The following is a 22,028-nucleotide window of genomic DNA, read 5'->3' on the forward strand; positions in this document are numbered from 1 at the left end:
CAGGCAGCTGTCTAATAAACCTGGTGTTGTATATTATGAATATTGTTGGCTCTTTGTTGCATTGCTTTTGTTCCTCTTTTGTAAGTTGGTGAAATGCTTAAACGTAAATGACTTGTTTAATCATTTCAAACCACACAAACTTTAATCTGTCAAATGTAACATTCTCAAAACTTCCTTAAAGTTCTGAGGTTCTGAACAAATGTTCTTCCTGTAACATTAATAGAATGTTCATTCAAAGTTTTCTGGTTTTTAATTATGTTCTCACAAAAATGTTATTTATACATCATTCATGGAAAAAAAAAATCTGAAATGTTTGTAACATTTTTTAAATGTTGCTACTTGTTTCAGAACGTTCCAAGAACATTCAAAAGTAACATTCGCATAATGTTTGCATAATGATCAAATTAATCTTTCTCTTAAAGTTTGCAAAAACCAAAAACATTTTAAAAACTGTACATTTGAAATGTTCAGAAAACATTCAGAAATAATATTTTCATTCTATGAACATATTTGTTACACCAAAAAAAAAATGGCGTAGAAACTATTTTTGCTCAGAATCTGTAGAAAATTTCGCAAAGAAACAGCAAATAATTAAATGTGAAATTTTGAATGAGAAAAACTCAACATTTTCCTATAAAATGTTCACTAATAATCTTTGTTTTATTTACAACTTCGAAAAATCATTGAGTGATTGTAAAGTGCGTTTGTGCATCTTGCTTTACAGTAAAACACTGTAGGTTTAATACTTCATCAGCATCATCAAATGTAATGACATTCAGACTTTAATAAGTATCCAAATATTTTTGTATTCATATTGCTTCAAAACATCAGAACTAAAGCAGCTCAGATGGTCAGATGTGGATCTATGCTGTGAACAGATTTATCTATGATTGCATTTGTGACCAGATTCACCTGTTATCAGCTGAGGCTGAAAGAATAATAGTCTCACACACACACACACACACACACACACTGAGCAAATCCAATCTCCAAAATTTACACCTGTGAATCTAGAAAGCTGTCAAACAGAGTGTGTGTTACCTAGCGACCAGGAGAGCACCCTTCAGATTCATAAATTAGGCAAAGCAAAGAGAGCAACTCTGGGGGGCTTTATATCCCCTCATATAAGGGATTGATATTAGTGCATGCTATTTAAACCCAAAACCCTGCGGATTATTCACGTGCAACCTGCAGTTCAACTGAAACTTGACACTATATACACTAATCTGTGATTAAATACATGTTAAATATGCCATATATGTGATTAAATAGTTATTATCCTTCTGTGCAACTGAACTGTTATTTCAAGCTGCTCTCCCTCAGCGCTCATCAAAGTGCATGAGATAAGATGCAACCTAAGCTAAATATTTAATATTTGCTAAAGTTTAACGACTGAAATGTTAAATGAACAACAATAATATCCAGTGATGCAAACCACGTAAAATTTTGCTGTTTTGAATTGATAATACAGACATTTATTTACATTTATGCATTTAGCAGACACTTTTATCCAAAGCGAGTTACTAAAAATAATAGGAATTCAGAAATTCATCAAAGTGCCAACAACATTCGTCAAATACAATGAATAATCTTTTTTTATTTTTTTATTTCAACATATTAGACAAATGTTTGATTTTTAGATGAAATTTTCGACATATTAGGTATACTATTAGACACATAAGAGTGAATATGGGCATATTTTAAAATTAAAGGCGAGTTACAAAAGAAGAATAATGTAATTAATCAAAGAGCCAATCAATATTCGTGAAATACATTGAATAATGATTTTTACATTTTTGACATATTAGACATATTTTAGATTTTTAGATGAAATTTTAGACATATTAGGCATTTTAGTAGACATAAAAAAGTGAATGTGGGGGATATAAAAATATACTTACAAATAGTTCAAATTAGTTAATTTACCAAATATTCTCAATCTAGCCTCGAATCCATTTGTTATTTAATTCTTTGAAATAAAAAGACCATTACAATCCTCTCCAAAGTTCAATGGCTACAGCCTTGCCAGACATAATTAACAGAGTGCTTTTATCAAACACAAAATGAAACAGGAAAAGAATAAGACAGAAAATAGTGCACATTTTTCATGTGCAAACTGTGATCGGCACTAATTTTGTGGACGTCTTTTGTCTTAGAACGTGATCTGCAAAATTCATTCAATGAAACGAGCACTAAAACAACACAGAAAGCACAAGAAAGCTGGAGTACATTAGTGGGTGTAATTAGTCAGAAATACATGCGACCACATCACATTTGTAATGTCAATGCTAATGCATCCTGGACCACGGTAAAGGAACGCCTTCTCGCATAAACATTTACATGCATGCATTTATCAGATGCTTTTATCCTTGCATTGCATTCAAGGTTGATCGGTTCATGCATTCCCTGGGAATCAAACCCATGACCCTGATGTTGCTAGCGGCAGCTACAGAGACCACCGTTGAGACGACACGCCTCAGTTCAGTCCGGGGCAAAGACATTTTCCAGAGCAAGAAACGCTCAATGACTTGTGACGAGTGTTTGGCTGTTTTCACACCCGATTTGTTTCAGGAGTCTGAGAGCAGTTCCATGTGAACCCTCCCGAAGAACTCTAATGCTGCAGCTTCACTTTATTTTACTACAGAATCTTAAAGGACATCCTGCAGTTTAATTTGAAAATAAAAGCTTGAGAGTTTAACCCTAAAAGGGGCACTACCATAAAGAGACATCAGACAATTAATTAAGTGCTATTTTTAACTTCTTGGGACTCAAATAATACAATTTCATGATTTTTTTTTCAAAACTGGACTCTTATTTTCAATTTTAAAGTTTGATGATCAACAGCTTTTTAAACAGTTAAGGTATGGAAGCCCATTTCCGCCACTGAATAAAAGTTATTATCTCATAATTCTGACTTTTTTCACAGAATTTAGATAAAAACTCTCAATTCTGACTTTTTTCTTTTCAAATGGCTTCATGACGACAGACGTTAGAGCCACAGGTCTGTAGTCATCAAGTCCTGTTATCCTGGGTTTCTTTGGGACGGGGATGATGGTGGAGCATTAGAAGCATGAGGGGACTTCACACAGCTCCAGTGATCTGCTGAAGATCTGTGTGAAGATGGGGGCCAGCTGATCAGCACAGGATTTCAAGCAGGCTGGTGTCACACCGTCTGGGCCTGGTGCCTTCCATCTCTTGTTCCTCCTGAGACCTGGCGCACATCTTCTTCACTGATCTGAAGTACAGGAGTGGGGGAGAGCGGGGTTGCAGGAGGCGTTAATGGTTGTGTAGAGAGATGGTCAGGACGGGTGTGGGGGGTTTCAAATCTACAATAAAACTCATTCAGATCTTCAGCAAGTTGTTGATTCACCTCAGTGCTGGGGGATGGTGTCCTGTACTTGGTGATGGCTTTCAGGCCTTTCCACACTGAAGCAGAGTCATTGGGATTGAACTGATCTTCCAGGTTTTTAGAGTAGGTCCTTTTAGCCACTCTAATCTCCTTATTCAGTGTGTTCCTGGCCTGATTGTACAAGACTCTGTCCCATTTCAATAGGCATTTTAAAAGATTTTAAGAGATTAAATTAAGAGCACAACACAAACACAAAACACACAAACAAATCCTGTTTATCAGTCAAATTCATTTATAAATAGAAACTCGGCAGGTATGAAATAAGATCCGTATAAGTGAAAAACACTGTTAATGAGAAGACGAGCACTACTGCTGCAGGTTATCAGGGAAATGTATTTAATTATTATTCAGAAAAGAAAATATATTTATGGGAACATTTCAGCAGGTTCAGTATAATTCATGTTAACGCAGTGAACATGCTTCATTAGCTATGTTTCCATCCAAAATTGTGAATTTAACTTTAATTACAATAATTAAAACTCAAAAATTTGAATATTGCATAAAATGTTTGTGAATAAAGCACCGTTTCCATCCCGTGTGTTCGAGAGAACAAGATCGTCACTTCCTGAGAAACTTGCGCAAAGTGTTAATAATAAAAATGAAAGCTGCTGCAATGAATTGTGCTTCAGATTTTTATGCAATATACCAAAATTTGCATAAACATAGCTAATGTTTTAATCAACTGACAGCCCTACAATGTAGTAATAATCTGCTTTTAACGCTGTTAACGGAAACACCTGAGCAGTGTTAAGTAGAACGCTGAAGTAGTCCTAAAAGAACCATTTTTTTTCCTTAGTGTGAGGAACATATCTAGAACCTTTTCCACTATAAAGAACCTGCTGTGGAATTGAAAGATTGCATTGATGTTAAAGGTTCTTCGAAGTGAGAAAAGGTTCTTTAGATTTTTAGGTTCTTTACACAAAGAAAAAAAAATGGTTCTTTTAAGAACTGTTGACTGAAAGGTTCTTTGAGGAACCAAAAGTGGTTCTTTCATGGCATCAATGTTAAAAAGGAGTGCAGTGTGAAAATAATTTTAATGATCTAAAGAACTTTTCCATTACAAAGAACCTTTTGTGGAATGGAAATGTTCCGTCAATAAAGAACCTTCATTTTTAAGAGTGTAGAGTGCTTTCCAATGCTGTCAAAATCACTTTGTGCTCTTTTTTTAAAAAGTGGATTTTTATTGACATTTTTGCATTTAGCAGACACTTTTATCCAAAACGAGTTAAAAAAAAAAAATCCTCAAAGTGCCAACAATATTCATCAAATACAATGAATAATCTTTTTAAATTTAAATATTAGACAAATGTTTGATTTTTAGATGACATTTCCAACATATTAAGCATACTATTAGACACATAAGAGTGAATATGGGTATATTTTAAAATTAAAGGGCAGTTACAAAAGAAGAATAATGTAATTAATCAAAGAGCCAATCAATATTCATGAAATACAATGATTTCTACATTTTCAACATATTAGACATAGTTTTAGATGGAATTTTACACATATTTTATTAGACATATAAGAGTGGATGTGGGGAATGGGGATATAAACAAAAAATTACAAATCGTTCAAATTGGTTAATTTACAAAATATTCTCAATCTTGCCTCGAATCCATTAGTTATTTAATTATTTGAAATAAAAAGACCATTAAAAGTCCTTTCCGATGATCAATGGCCACTGCAAACCGTGATAAAAAAATGCGAGAGAATAGTGATGAAATCAAGAGATCACTGGAAATCTTGTTTTAAGAATCACCTGAGGCTTCAGTGTTAGTCTGGATTGATCCAATCTTGTTCTGTGTGCAGATGTTCCTGCAGTGAGTTTACGATCCTGAGCGAGAGACAGAATGATAATGAGAGAGAGAGAGAGACAGTTACTCACTTTAGGAGGATGGAGGAGGTGTCTTAATGTCTCCAGCATATGGACTTGCTTTATAAATCCATCACCAGAGAAACGTGAGCTTGCGCCGCGGGTTTATTTAACTGGTTTGGGTTGGTTTAGTCCACATGTGGTTGCAATAAGGGTTCTGTAACACACACCTTTGTTTTGGTCTTTTCTCTGGATTCAGATCAAACTGGACACACACACACAATAGATTTTAATTTCTCATTTAAAGCAGTGTATATGAATCTCTCTGTTCGTCTCTCTCTCCCATCTCTCTGCTCTGTTGAGTTTTATATGACAGTGCCATTTTCTGCTCGGCCTGGAGAACAAACAGAAAGTCATAAAAGTGTCAGCAGCCATCCATCAGTACTGACGGCACCGTGCTCAACTCTACACCGCACGCTCTATTCTACTCTATTAAACTCTACACCGTCTCCTCTATCGCACTCTAATGTTTCCCGTCCGGTTTTGTCTTCAAAAGCTACATACACTCTTAAAAATAAAGGGGCTTCATAGAAGAGGTCCAGAAAGAACCTTTAACATCTGAAGAACCTTTCTGTTTCACTAAAGCTTCTTTGTGGCGAAAGAAGGTTCTTCAGGTTATTAAAAGCTAAGAAAGAGATGGTTCTTTGACTCAATGGTTCTTTGTGGAAACAAAGATGGTTCTTCTGTGGAATCGCTGTGATCGCTTCAAACCTTTTGAAGCACCTTTATTTTTAAGAGTGTAGTAAACATTGGTGTATTTACCAAGGACAGAACCAGCAGACAGTGCAGAAAGACATGAGATTCCTGAAATATTACTCATGATTAATGGATTTCTGGGACGAGCCGCACCGGAAGATGCTTATAATTGCGCCTGATGTAAGCTTGAGATGTTTATTCATGTCAGATGAAGTATGTTTGTCTAGAATCGTGACTCACGCTGAATGCTAAAGTATGTTTGTATGGGAAATCATAAATTGCCCTGGAATACTTTCCCCTGATCAAAGAAGGAAATAAACACATGCTGCGTTTGAGAAGAGAAACGATGATGTTCAGCTCGTCAGCTAGATTTCAGGAGGTCAGATTCACCTCCTAAAGCAAAGAGGAATAGTCTGTTAAAATAACAGTCCAGCAACAATAGCAAACAACGCAACACTTTCCATATTTTGTTGTATTTGATGTCAAAGGCCATGTGCCCATTTAAAAAACAGTGAATGAAGCTACAAACTTAAGCAGTAAACCTCACCTGAATATGTTCCTAGATTTGTGTTGGATGTTATCTTTTGGAATGGAAATATTTATATTTTACTTGTAAACCATCGTACTTTTTTGCTTATTTCAGTTAATGTCATAAAATAGCGAGCTGTGCTGACAGTGTCTTGTAAACATGACTGAAGACGCGAAAAGTGTACGAACCGATTCAGTTGAGTGAGTAATTTACGCTGGAAAGAAATACCATGGTTAAATTATAGCTAGTATAGCCAAACCATTTGTAGTAAAACCGTGGTTAGTTTTCATAAGGGATTCATTTGTTTCAGACTGGGACTTCGGATCACAAATCATGAATCATTTGATTTAGTTATATTTTCCTATATTCTCTTTCAAATAGCCAAACAATCCAAAGAAAACGTCTTTAAAACAAAAAGAAAGTCCCTTACAAAATGAGATTGGATGAAGATTAAAAAATCTGACCAAAATGTGTGGTTTATTGGCAAACAAGTGAATGAATCTGCTTCAGAAGAAACAAAAACAGCAACTCTATTCAATGTCTGACTTATATTATAATCATGTCCATAAGCTTGAACTCATTAATCTGTTGTTTGAGCTCTTCATATTTAAGGAGAGAAGTATAGTTTCCAAAGTCGTTCATCCTTGTGATTTTCAAGGGTGTAGAGTTTAGTAGGGATGCTCTGACATGATCCTGCAAATACTGAATAATCCCTAGCAATCATTTTGATCAAACTATTAAATGTCTGCTGTTATGTCCCACCAATGCCAAAATCAAACCTACACCCTTGACTTTCACTTCAATTTTAATTCAAGTTTTACTCATTTTTGTTTTATGTATTCATTTGGTTTCAGTTAAGTACTTCAAGCCAGTGTTATTTTATTATTATTGAGATACTTTTATAGTTTTTATTATTATTTTGAATTACATTTTTTATATATTCTGCTTTGATATTAAGTTTAGTTAAAGTTTTAGTAATTTTGTTGTGTTTTTGTCCATTTTTATTGTTGTTGTTAAACGTCTTTATCGGTTTATTACTTTCATTTCAGTTTTAGCAATAGTTATTTTAATGTGTTTAGTTTAGCTAATGAAATGAGACATAAATAAAAATAAAACAAAAGTTTTTATATTTTATTTTATCTTATTTATTTTTATGTTTTTAGTTTTAGTTAACTATACAAATCTTGCTTGAAATTATACTAAACAAAAACTAGAAATGCTGCTTTGGCAACTATCTGAAATAAGTACATTTTTAAATATATTTTATTTTTATTTCAGTTAATGTTTATTTCATTTCAAGTAAAGAAAGACAGTATGGTTTTAGTTTTAGCTTAACCCTAACATATGTATATCAACAGAATGCAGCAGATGTTGAACGTACAGCTGAAACGGTATTTAACCCAGAACATTCATTCGAGGAAACATCTGTATGAGAAATAAACTGGCATCTGCTCACACAGACAGCAGCGAAAGGAAAGCAGCTTCGCAGCGGTTGGTGTTCAGAGACTCATTTCTCTGACTGCAGGGTTTCCCATCTCACAGCAGACTCAATGACACACGGCCGAATCGATCAATACAGCAGCCTCTGTCCATATCTGTTCTGATCACCTACAGATGCAACTCATCCAGTCCTGCCAACACAAGACCAAACGTGTTCAGAGCACAACAGCATCATATTCTACATATTACAGTTTTTTTTAACTGCTTACATTTTCAAAACTTTGCCTCTTTTTTAAAAAACTTTACACACAATTCCAAGAATTGCACACAGAATGCAAAATACCTCACATCTCTTGCAAAATGAAGCACTGCATTCAAAATATCACCAACACATCTCAAAAGCAAACATCTTTGCCATAATATAGATGCCTGTTAGATTTGTGTGTTACACAGAGAATTGTGTGTTGTGTTTTGCAAAGTGTTTTATGAAATTCAAAACTGAATCAAAGGCCGAGAATTAGTGTCTGGTTTTGCAGATTTGGTGTGTTTCTGCTGTTTGAGTGTCAGCTTTCAGAGATTGTGTGACAAGGAAAGATTCTGTGTGTAAGCAGCTGAAAAACACTGTAAAACTAATGTAGCCTATCTGAGCTTTAGATGCAAAAGACAGATTCAAATGCTTTATTTTTGCTTTAAATGTCACATAAAAATGCAAACTTTTTGACCTGAGTTGCAAAAGCAAACATGGTTCAAAACTACTAAACACTAAACTCTACAAAATAACCTGCACTTATTAATTGTTCACAACAGGAATGTGTATTTAAGTAAATAGACTCAATGTTTATTTCATGTGACATTACAGTCTAATTTGCATCATAATCTTAAGTGAAAAAACATGCGTGCGTGCGGAAAGATGCATGCGGAGTGTGTGTGTATTTCTGCAGGTGTGTGTGTTTACAGCAGCAGGAGCTGAACGGCACAAATGAACACGACTTCTTTCCACCTGACGAGTTTTCCGCACTTATTCACGCCTCTCTCACAATGTGCTAATTACCCACAACACCGGCAAACAAACAAACAGAAACAATTAAGATGTTCATTCTGCCATTTTCTCTGCCTCTCATTGCTTCTCTTTCTGTTTTTAACACAGCGGTTCTTTCGCTTGGCTCTGTTATGGAGCAGAAGTTATAATTTAGTGTCGAGCTGTTCCCACGGTGATGAGAACTGGGCGCGCTCACCTGAGAAAAACAATCCTATCAGAGAGCGACAGTAATTATGGAGAGAGAGAGAGAAAGAAAGAAAAAAGAGAGAGTAGAAATATGAGGGAGGCTGAAAAAGACTTCAGTGCATTACCGACACAAAGAGAGAAAATAGAATGAGAGAACAGAAAGAAAATCACCCAAATAAGAGACAGAATGCAGGAGAAAGAGAGGTTTTCTGGTCTGTGTATAAATGAAAAATTTACCGTTTTTATAGATAGATAGATAGATAGATAGATAGATAGATAGATAGATAGATAGATAGATAGATAGATAGATAGATAGATAGATAGATAGAATAATAGACAGAACGAAAAACAGAATGATAGATAGAATGATAGACTTGATGGTAGTTTGAACAACAGACAGAATAATAGAGCAACAGTCAGAATGATAGCTAGAACATCAGAGCAAACGATAGATGGAACAACAGACAGAACGGTAGACAGAGCGACAGACAAAATAATAGAATGACAGACAGAATTATAGAATGACAAGCAGAACAGTAGATAGAACAACAGACAGAATAACAGAACAACAGACACAACGGTAGACAGAGCGACAGGCAGAATGGTAGACAGAATGATAGACAGAATGATAAAATGACAGACAGAACAGTAGATAGAACGACAGACAGAATAATAGAACAAAAGACAGAACGGTAGATAGAATGACAGACAGAATAATAGAACAAAAGACAGAACGGTAGATAGAACGACAGACAGAATAATAGAACAACAGACAGAGCAGTAGATAGAACGACAGACAGAATGATAGAACGACAGACAGAATAAAAGAACAAAGACAGACAGAATAATAGAACGACAGACAGAATGATAGAACGACAGACAGAATAACAGAACAACAGACACAACAGTAGACAGAGCGACAGGCAGAATGGTAGATAGAATGATAGACAGAATGATAAAATGACAGACAGAACAGTAGATAGAACGACAGACAGAATAATAGAACAAAAGACAGAACGGTAGATAGAATGACAGACAGAATAATAGAACAACAGACAGAGCAGTAGATAGAACGACAGACAGAATGATAGAACGACAGACAGAATAATAGAACAAAGACAGACAGAATAATAGAACGACAGACAGAATGATAGAACGACAGACAGAATAACAGAACAACAGACACAACAGTAGACAGAGCGACAGGCAGAATGGTAGATAGAATGATAGACAGAATGATAAAATGACAGACAGAACAGTAGATAGAATGACAGACAGAATAATAGAACAAAAGACAGAACGGTAGATAGAACGACAGACAGAATAATAGAACAAAGACAGACAGAATAATAGAACAACAGACAGAATGATAGAACGACAGACAGAATGATAGAACGACAGACAGAATAATAGAACGACAGACAGAATGATAGAACGACAGACAGAATGATAGAACAACAGACAGAATAATAGAACGACAGACAGAATGATAGAATGACAGACAGAATAATAGAACGACAGACAGAATGATAGAACGACAGACAGAATAATAGAACGACAGACAGAATGATAGAATGACAGACAGAATAATAGAACGACAGACAGAATAATAGAACGACAGACAGAATGATAGAACGACAGACAGAATAATAGAACGACAGACAGAATGATAGAACGACAGACAGAATAATAGAACGACAGACAGAATAATAGAACGACAGACAGAATGGTAGACAGAAGGACAGGCAGAATGGTAGATAGAATGATAGACAGAATGATAAAATGACAGACAGAACAGTAGACAGAACGACAGACAGAATAATATAACAAAAGACAGAACGGTAGATAGAATGACAGACAGAATAATAGAACAACAGACAGAGCAGTAGATAGAACGACAGACAGAATGATAGAACGACAGACAGAATAATAGAACAAAGACAGACAGAATAATAGAACGACAGACAGAATGATAGAACGACAGACAGAATAACAGAACAACAGACACAACAGTAGACAGAGCGACAGGCAGAATGGTAGATAGAATGATAGACAGAATGATAAAATGACAGACAGAACAGTAGATAGAATGACAGACAGAATAATAGAACAAAAGACAGAACGGTAGATAGAACGACAGACAGAATAATAGAACAAAGACAGACAGAATAATAGAACAACAGACAGAATGATAGAACGACAGACAGAATGATAGAACGACAGACAGAATAATAGAACGACAGACAGAATGATAGAACGACAGACAGAATAATAGAACGACAGACAGAATGATAGAATGACAGACAGAATAATAGAACGACAGACAGAATAATAGAACGACAGACAGAATGATAGAACGACAGACAGAATAATAGAACGACAGACAGAATGATAGAACGACAGACAGAATAATAGAACGACAGACAGAATGATAGAACGACAGACAGAATAATAGAACGACAGACAGAATGGTAGACAGAAGGACAGGCAGAATGGTAGATAGAATGATAGACAGAATGATAAAATGACAGACAGAACAGTAGACAGAACGACAGACAGAATAATATAACAAAAGACAGAACGGTAGATAGAATGACAGACAGAATAATAGAACAACAGACAGAGCAGTAGATAGAACGACAGACAGAATAATAGAACAAAGACAGAACGGTAGATAGAACAACAGACAGAATGATAGAACGACAGACAGAATAATAGAACAACAGACAGAATGATAGAACAACAGACAGAATGATAGAACGACAGACAGAATAATAGAACAACAGACAGAATGATAGAACGATAGACAGAATGATAGAACAACAGACAGAATGATAGAACGACAGACAGAATAATAGAACAACAGACAGAATGATAGAACGACAGACAGAATAATAGAACGACAGACAGAATAATAGAACAACAGACAGAATAATAGAACAACAGACAGAATAATAGAACGATAGACAGAATGATAGAACAACAGACAGAACGGTAGATAGAATGATAGACAGAATGATAGAACAACGGACAGAATGATAGAAAAACAGACAGAACGGTAGACAGAATGATAGACAGAATGATAGAATGACAGACAGAATGATAGAATGACAGACGTTCTGTTTGTTGCTCTGATGTTCTATCTATTGTTCTGTCAGAGACAGAATGACAGACAGAACGATAGAACTTTAGACAGTGAAACCCTGGAACAACATACAAAACTACCAAATTTTGCTATAAGTTTAATCGCAATATATAATCATTGCCGTTAATGGGGTTCATCGTCTGTTTGATTACATGACATTTATAACTAACTGCATGAATTTTACTGAACATTTCTGTCATAGTCACCAGTAATAACCTACTCCTAAATATAATGTAGAAACTTAACATTTTCTGTAAAGCTGCTTTGTATAGTGCTTTTCACGATACAAATCATTGCAAATAAACTTGAATTGAATTGAAAAATTTAGCTTCAGCTCTAAAAATGAACACAAAACAGACTAATAGCACACAGCATGAGGAAACAACCCTTAAGACTGGAATACACTACACAACTTTTGCTCCGATTTTCCACTTATTTTCAGTCCAGAGAAGTCAAAGCTAGCCAGTCAGAGACTCTGATTCCATCCAGTCGGAGGAGATCAAACATGTTTGATATTTTAGAACACATTGTTTTCATTTGTCAAGCATCTCTGCATTTCTGCATTTCTGCATGAGTTTGTTGTGATTGGAACAACTTTAAAGTCTGCCAGTTTGTGATCTTTAGTGTATGATGGTCAGTTTTTCCTGTGACTGTTTACAAAGTTGGTAAGTGTATGATGTCTAGTGATTTGTTCAGATTTGAAGTCATGTAGTGTATTCCAGCCTTTACGCAACTACTGTACAATAAAGAACAACATCAGACCAACACACACACACACACAAACTTGATTTTAAACTTTAAGTCACACTAACGCCTGAATATGTGAGTTTGACCTCCAGGAAAACAGCTGAAGATGAAGGTCTTTCATTTTAAGAGCAGTGTGTGAAATCTTATCACACTAAAGACACAGAAGAGGAGAGCTCAGCTTATCTCTGCCAGAACATTAGCAGAGAGAGAGAAAAGAGAGAGAAATAAAGGAGAAACAAACGGAGATAGCAGGCGGAGGAGAAACTGTGATAATGGGTTGAAAGAAAAAATTACTGCCAGAACTTTTGTTGTTTCCTCTCAGGTAATTACAGAAGATTACTGTAGCTCATTATGGTATGACCACTAACACATTCTTTCAGCTCTGCATGTGTGTGTGTGTGTGTGTGTGTGACAGAGAGAGAGAGAGAGAGAGAGAGAGAGAGAGAGAAAAGGACAAACACTATGATGAACTCACAAGAGAGGAAAGTCTTAAAAATTGAATGATTTTAATTTAAATAATATAGTTTCACACATAATTACACACACACACATATATGTATACATTTGTATAAATTGTATCTAAATTAATTTTATGTAAATATAGAAATGTATTGGCTATTATGAAATATTTATTAACAAATAATATTTAATAATAATACAAATCTTAATATTCAGTTATGTTATGAAATATCTATTCTAAAATTCAAACTTATATATTGTAATACATTTCAATATGCTGTTATGCAAATTATATATGCATATACTCACACACACACACACACACACACACACACACAGAGAGAGAGAGAGACGTACACATAACTAGAGTATTATAGTATTTATACACACACCCATTTATATATACACTCCCCTCCAAAAGTATTGGAACAGTAAGGCCAGTTCCTTTATTTTTGCTGTAGACTGAAAACATTTGGGTTTGACATCAAAAGATGAATATGAGATGATAGAGTAACATTTCAGCTTTTATTTACAGGTATTTTCATCTGGATCTGATACACAACTGAGAAGATAGCACCTTTTGTTTGAACCCACCCATTTTTCATGTTACCAGAAGTATTGGAACATGTGACTGACAGGTGTGTTTTGTTGCCGTGGTGTGTCCTATTAATTGATTATTCAAACAATAAATAGCACTGAATATCTGCGCTCAGTTTCAGATCCGTGCAGACTGCATTTATAGTTAGTTAGACGTGTAACCAACATGAAAACCAGAGAGGTGTCTATGGGTGAAAATCAAGCAATTGTGAAGCTGAGAGAAGATGAAAAATCAATCAAACCATTGCACAAACACTGGCAATAGCAAGTACAACCATTTGGAATCTCCTGAGGAAGAAAGAAACCACTGGTGTACTAAGTAACACCTCAAACGGGTAGATCAAGGAAAACATCTGCAGTTGATGACAGAAACATTGTGACAGCTGTAAAGAAAGACCCTAAAACACCTGTTAGTGACATCAGCAACAACCTCCAGAGAACAGGAGTGAAGGCATCACAATCTACTGTTCGCAGAAGACTTCATGAACAAAAGAACAGAGGCTACACCAGAAGATGCAAACCACTCATTAGCAAGAAGAATAGGAGACGAGCCTCAGAAATTCTGGGACAAGGTTTTATGGACTGATTTTATGGACCAAAGTGATGGAAAGGCTAAAGTTTGGAGAAAAAAGGATCTGCTCATGATCCCAAACATACAAGCTCATCTGAAACACAGTGTACACAGGTGTACATTATAGTACACATTACACAAGTAATGTAATGGCTTGGGCTTTCATCGCTTCTTCTGGGACAGACTCATTAAAGTGAAAGTGAAGTGACATACTATCTATCTATCTATCAATCACACAGTGGCCTCAAAAACTATTTGGACACTTAAAAGTTTGTAAAATGTCACTGAATTCGATTGAAAATATCAGCTCTAGTGTGGTTTTCTTGAAGGAGAGCAGCACAAACACTGAGAGTCGCAGAACAGCAGCTCATGTCGAGTGTGTTTGTGTGTTTGACAGAATGAACTCCTGCGAGGAACTCAACACCTGTGTGTGTGTGTGTTTGTGCTCGCAGCAAATGGCATCACAGCACTACGAAGGGTCTCCCGGCACCCGCAGCGCCATGACAACCGCTTCCATCGCCATGGCGATAAAGATGCCCTGACCCAAAGGGCCGCTGCTGCAGGAGTGGATGTGATGCGATGTCAGCGCATTCGATCATTTCAGTTCATGGACGCCGTCCAAATAAGCACTCGACCTCATTTAGCTCAGGTAAGAGTCCTTCAGCTAACAGGTTTATCTCCTCCACACCCCTCAACCCGTTCTCACACTCATTCTCTGATGTTCAGTCAAAGACCTGCTGTTTTATACTTCAGTCGAATGTCTCGCATTCAGATGTCTCCAATAAACAAGCCTGCAAAAACTGAGCGAGACGCGTTCACATCAGGATAACTAAAACTAAAAAACAAACAACCTGAAATAAAATAAACTTTATCTGAAATCAATTAAAATATAAAAAGTTTAACATTTTATTTTAGCAAGTAGCCAAGGCACCATTTCTAAATTTTCATTCTATACTTTTATTTAGTTTAATTAATGCACCAAAATAACTACAACTGAAATCAAACTAATAAAAACTAGAGACATTTAAAAAAAGCAAAAAATTATGACAAAAGCACATAAAATTAAAATCAAATAAAATTATTTATAAATAAATTATTTTTAGAATCATCATTAATTGTTTTAATTATAAACAAGCAATTTTCCACTTATATTCTCATTACTATAATTTTAAAGAAATAAATATATAGTGATATATTCATACATAAGTGGCATTTGTTATACTACCTTCAGTTTGTGATATGAATAAAGGAAAAAAAAGTTGTAGCATATTTTTACAGTAAAAAAATATTTTATTACAGTAATGAGAATCAAAAGTGAGTAGTGACAAATAGTAAAATCTCAGTAAAAGAGAAAACATCAGATGCATTTAAAAAACTATTTTTGGAGTAAAATTTAACCAAAACATTGTTTGTGAGAATTTACATCAATAATAAACCGTATCATTAATGTGTCCAAATAACGTAAAAACTGAGTAAAAAATGTTAAATTATTGTAATTAATATTTGCTAAATTAATAGAACTACATTCAATCCAAATAAACAACTCAACAACAGTCAGTAAGCAAACATGATTTATTTTTATTCAATTATTAAACAAATAAATTTTTTTATATAATTTTTTTTATAAATTTTGCAGTGCTTAAAATGATTGCATATTAAAAATGATACAAACACAGAATGGAGTGTGATTTCGTAAACGCGTTTGGAGGTATACTGTCGTACTGTTTGTTAGTCATGTGTGTGTGTGTGTGTGTGTGTGTTTGTTCAGTTTTGTAACACACACACAAAGCACTTTGGCTTGGTGTTAATAAAACTGTAAAATTCAGTGGTACCGTTGAAAGCGAGAGATCCATCTTGGCCGTAAAAAAAAAAAACCATTATTATTATTGCATTAAGTAACAACCACACTCACAAATCTTAGTTCTTTTGCTGTGGAAATGCAAAATACTCCTGGAGTGGCTAAAAACAATAAAAAATTACAGTCGGGAAAAATATTCAGGCACAGCATCGGAATGTCGAGTGGCAACATTCTGAAATTCCAGGAATTCCACTTGTTACATTGTTACAATCTGAGAAAAGAAAAGAACAAGGAGAGACGGAAGAACCGGAATGGAATGAGTGTAACGCATGAACGTTTTCTCGTGATCCGTTACATATTTGTGTAAATCTTCTCTCTCTTCCGAAGTAAACATGTGAAGTGCTCAGAAAAAGTGAAAAACAATAAACTAAACGCATTTCGTATCTTTTTTTCATTTAAATTCCTCTTTTCGGAATTTAACGTACACGTGATGAGGACAGGTCAAAGGTCAGTGGTGATGACCGGCGTGACCCCGTGGATCAGAAGGGTCGGACCCAGGTTACGCGTGAGCAGCTCTAGCTGATTCAGGTAGTCATGGTAACGGCTGGTGTCGGCGGGGGGGGCGGGGCAAATACAGGAAACGAATGGCAGGTGGGCAGAGCGTCTGGTCCAGGATGAGTTTGTTAACCGCTTGTAAATATTCATCTGACACTCGCGAGGTGTTGCTAGGGAAACTATTGGAGAACAATTTATCGGCTTCGACTCCGCCCTCTTCGCTTTCCATCTCGTCGATTTTTTCAGAACGTGTCTGCCGTTGCCAGTGAAGTGTGACTTGCGAATCCCAGGAAACCGTGCAGATTTCTGCATTCATTCGTAGATCTTTCAAAAGATGTTTGAGTTTCTGTTCCGTTCCTTTAAGGCTCCGCCCCTCCTCCACGCATAAAAAGAGGCGGAGCTTAGCTTTCTGCCACGCCCTCGTCATGTTCAAAATACACGCGAGCTGAAGCAAAAACAGCGAGCATGTGTCAACATATGCGGCGCTGTCCGGACGCAAGAGATTCACCGGCCACACATCGACGAATACGGACCCCTGAAGCGCCTGTGTACGATCGAACTGACCGAAATATCGTGCCAAAGCTACGTTCTTCAGCATCTTCACCGCATCTGCGATGATGCACACATACTCCTGAGGCCCCAGAGACTTCCCACCCAAGACTCGGCCCCTTTCCACAGACACGCCCCCTCGCACTGGCGGGAAATGGAAGGGCGGGTCGTTTTGGCCTTCAGGGTCGCCGGTTTGAGACACGTAGTCAGAGAATCTGGACATCGATAAAGAGGAGTCCTGCAGATGGTCCTGAGGCGGGATGTCATCATAAAAACCCAAAACCAAAGTATTGGGTCGCATACCGCCTGCGAACATAAATAAAAGTAAAAGTAAATTAAAAATATATATATAAATACATAAAAAAAATCAATAAAATTAAACAAATATGCTAAATAAAATACTTTAAAATAAATAAAACAAATAAATATAAATAAAAAGTAAATAAAATATATAAATATAAAAAAAAAAAAATGAAATATACAAAATGAAATACTTTAAAGTAAATAAAGCATATAAATAGAAATAAATATAAATATAATATAAATATTAAGTAAATTAATAAAATATATAAATATAAAAATATAAAGTTCAGTAAAAATACATATGCATATTACATAATAAAAATACAAAGTAAATGTAATCAAACACAAACAAATATATATTAGATAAAATAAAAAAATAAATAAAAATAAGCCAATAAACAAACAAGAATAGAAAACATACAAATAAATAAATGTATAATAATTAATTTTCCATTATTTTTTATTTTTAGATAAAATACTTAATTCACTAATTAAAATAAAAATACATTTAAAAAAATTGCATTACATTTTTTATTACTAAATTACTGAAAACAGACATTATCACATGGGTAACAATATATAAACCCTTTTTCACTAGAATTCCCGAAAAATAACCACAATATATGCTGTAACCGTGGTTTGTGTGACAGGCGTCTGTCGCTCACCGAGTCCCGATATGAACAGCAGGTGTTGAACTCCATGTCTGATAGAGTCGGCCAGCGTGAGATTAACAAACGCTTTAATATTCAAATGATCCACCAGAGACAACCAGGAGTCATACTGAGACTGCAGCGGATCCGACGGGAGAACGTCTGCGGAGAAACACAGACAGAGTTAGTGCCTCCATACAGATTAATACAGGGAGATTTTCAGCTTAATATTCATGTACCACATGCAACGCCTGCTGTCAATTACCACAGATCATCATTCGGCCGGCGTACCGCTCAAATAACACACAAATTTACTGAAGATTTCACTGTGTTAATCAACAGGAAGTCTGGTTGAAAATAACCCGAAATATTCCTTCAACTTCTTCAGTAAATGAATGAGATGCATAAATAAAACACATAAATATAAATATAAAAAAAAATAAATAAATAAATAAATAAATAAATAAATATATATATATATATATATATATATAAATATATATAAGCCAAGGCAAGTTTTTTTTATATAGCACATTTCATACACAATGGTAGTAATTCAAATTGCTTTACATAAAAGGAATTAAAATAATAATAACAAAATAAATAAATACAAATAAATTAATTAAATATATAAATAGAAATAAATAAATAAACAAATTAATGAAATGCATAAAAATAAATAAAATACAAAGAAATAGAACAAACATAAATAAAATGTTTAAAAAGAATAACTAAATAAATAAACAAATACTTAAAATAAATATAAAAGTAAAATACATAAAAATAAATAAATAAATATAAACCATAAATAATAAAAAATACCATAAACAAATGCATACAAATAAATGAAATAAAATAGCTAGGAATATATAACAAATTAATAAAATAAAAATAAAATAATAAAAATAAAATAAATGAATAAAATACATAAAATAAATAAATATAAAAAATAAATTAATAATAATAAAATTAATATATGTGGTAAGAAAGAGTGAGTTTTACCCAGGTCTCCAAGCTGCACGTGTCCCAGCACATAGAGGCCGCTCTTCTTGATGTCGTTGATGAAGCTGATCAATCCCACGCTGCACCTGGGGTTGGACACCATCAGCAGCACCTGCGGTCTCCAGAACTTCACGTGATCCTTACGGACGTCCAGCATCAGCAGGTATTTACGCACCTGAAACACAAACACAAGAGTCTGTCAAACAACTTCAGAGTGTCCTGGCCGGTTAAAGGATTAATAAATTACTAGCTAGAAATAAAAACAAACTAAAACTGAAATGAAAATAAATAGTAATAAAAATTAATGAATTAATTAAAAAATAAATAAAATTACTAAAATAAAATTGAAATTATAAACCTATAATAGCATATGAATAATATGCTAATATACCTAAATCTAATAGAAATATCATAAGTACATCTCTAAACATTAATAAAAAAAATTAAATGGCAATATAAAATTAAAAGCTAATTCGAAATAAACAAATAAAATAAAAATGGTATATAAATTATACTAAAATTAAACCGTTAATAAACACTACAATAACAAAAACCTAAACCTAGTAAAACTCTCAAAAGCCCATAAAAAAGGGCCAAAACATTTTTTTTTTAAATTACAATGAAAACTGAAAGTAAAAAATAAAAGCTGGTCCAAAACATAAAAAAAAAAAAACAAAGTCATGAAATACAAATTAAGCCAAATTTTACTGGTAGTCCACTGTATGAAGAATTTTTGGGTATATATCACAGTTTGCTTTATTCTGCTATCCTCACTTACAGAAATTAACTATAGTATCCTGCGCCCACTAGTAAAAATTAGGGCTGGGTGATATATTGTCATCTCGATATATTGTAGATCTCGTCAGTAAATCCGGGTCCTTGATTAGCGCTAAATCTCCATCACCTGTTTTCAGATGGAGCGATTTCGCTTTCATTATCGCTGATATATCGCCTTCGATAATGAACGCGATATTGTGTAGCTTGTCAGTGCGTGTGTGTGAGTGAGTGTGCGTGAGTGTGAGTGCGTGTACATGCGTGTGTGTGTGTGTGCGAGTGAGTGAGTGAGTGAGTGAGTGTGCGTGTATGCGTGTGTGTGTGAGTGAGTGAGTGCGTGCGTGTATGCGTGTGAGTGAGTGTGTGTGTGCGTGCGTGTGAGAGATAGTGAGTGTGTGTGTGTGTGTGTACCTGGTGGAAGATGAGCGCCTGGCTAATGCAGCCCCAGCTGCTGACGGGACTCAGGTAGTGTATCAGCAGAAGCAGCAGCAGCATGAAGGCGATGCTGGCCGAAGCGTAGATGGCGTTGATCAGGAACATCATCACGGCGCAGCCCACGATTCCCAGAACACACGTGTGCCACGTGAAATACCTGAACGTCGGCCTGCAGAGACACAGCGATGGGTTACGAGTCACTACGACACCATTATCCCATCATAAACTGAGCTGCAGCTACTACTACTCTGGTATATTTCTGGAGCAGATACACTACCAGACAGAAACAAGATTCATTATGCTACACAATGTTATTAAATAAATACATTTAGATATTTTTACTGGACAACGGGGCAAGTTAAGTAAAAACAATAAATAAAATTAAGATAAACTTATTAAAATTTATAATTTTGTATTATATTTTTATGTTTTTAATGAAAATATAAAATTAATATTATGTATAATATAATATAAAAGTAAAATTTTTATTGATATTTAATTTATGATTTATTCATAAATCTTTTTATTTAAGAGATTAATTCACTAGATTCTCCAAAGAAAATGTATATATATATATATGTATATATATAAAAATAATTTTTGTTGAATTGTTGAAAGTGAAATAAAATGACTCATAGCACATTATAAGGTTTTGGTGATAGCACCATTGCTCAAACAGAGACAGAGACATCAGAGAACATTTTGCTGAGTGACTGCTGTACAACACTGAAAATCACAGATGTGCTAAATGCACAAATTATCGGAACTGAACCATTATTGATGTATAATTTGCCCATTATAGTCTAACACAGCTGAAATTACTCAATGAATGCATGTAAAAACTGCTTCTGCTGAGCAGCTCTCTCATGATGCAGCAAACAAACGCAGCTGGATTCAAGCAAACCAGTCTAAAAACTGATGGAAACAACACTTTCTATGACATAATTAAATTGTTAGGGTGAAATATCCCTTTAAAGTGTTAAATGAAATAATATTCTAAATAGGAAACTAAAACTGCCAGCAGGTGGCGGTAAATGTCTTTGATTCATTCATTCATTCGATTCGTTCAAAATGCGGATATATATATATATATATATATATATATATATATATATATATATATATATATAAGATAGATAGATAGAAAATATGAATATTTACATTTATATACACGTGTGTGAAAATATTTATATAAATTATTATGATTATCTAATTATTAAACGCGATATATTTAAATAAAAATACTAAAATAACATTTTATAGATAGA

General features: G+C 34.6%; 2 protein-coding genes across 2 annotated transcripts in view; one reads left to right on the forward strand and one right to left on the reverse strand.

Annotated features, from left to right (window-relative positions):
* Positions 1-22,028, forward strand: part of LOC306854576 (transmembrane O-methyltransferase homolog) — a gene marked incomplete at its 5' end in the record, with an annotated part of 605,488 nt that overhangs the window by 576,314 nt on the left and 7,146 nt on the right. The window contains one exon of the mRNA XM_079392712.1: positions 14,062-14,249. The remainder of the gene's footprint in view (positions 1-14,061; positions 14,250-22,028) is intronic.
* The window catches only part of LOC306854570 (solute carrier family 12 member 9-like), a 42,440-nt gene continuing 36,664 nt past the window's right edge, over positions 16,253-22,028 (reverse strand). The window contains exons 10-13 of the mRNA XM_079392703.1: positions 20,737-20,929; positions 19,552-19,726; positions 18,565-18,711; positions 16,253-17,902 (exon numbers count right to left, since the gene is read on the reverse strand). Coding sequence (XP_079248829.1) covers positions 17,085-17,902; positions 18,565-18,711; positions 19,552-19,726; positions 20,737-20,929 — 1,333 coding nt within the window. The 3' untranslated portion in view covers positions 16,253-17,084. The remainder of the gene's footprint in view (positions 17,903-18,564; positions 18,712-19,551; positions 19,727-20,736; positions 20,930-22,028) is intronic.

Source organism: Barbus barbus, assembly GCF_936440315.1.
Source record: "Barbus barbus genome assembly, chromosome: 34".
In the NCBI taxonomy this organism is placed as follows: domain Eukaryota; kingdom Metazoa; phylum Chordata; class Actinopteri; order Cypriniformes; family Cyprinidae; genus Barbus; species Barbus barbus.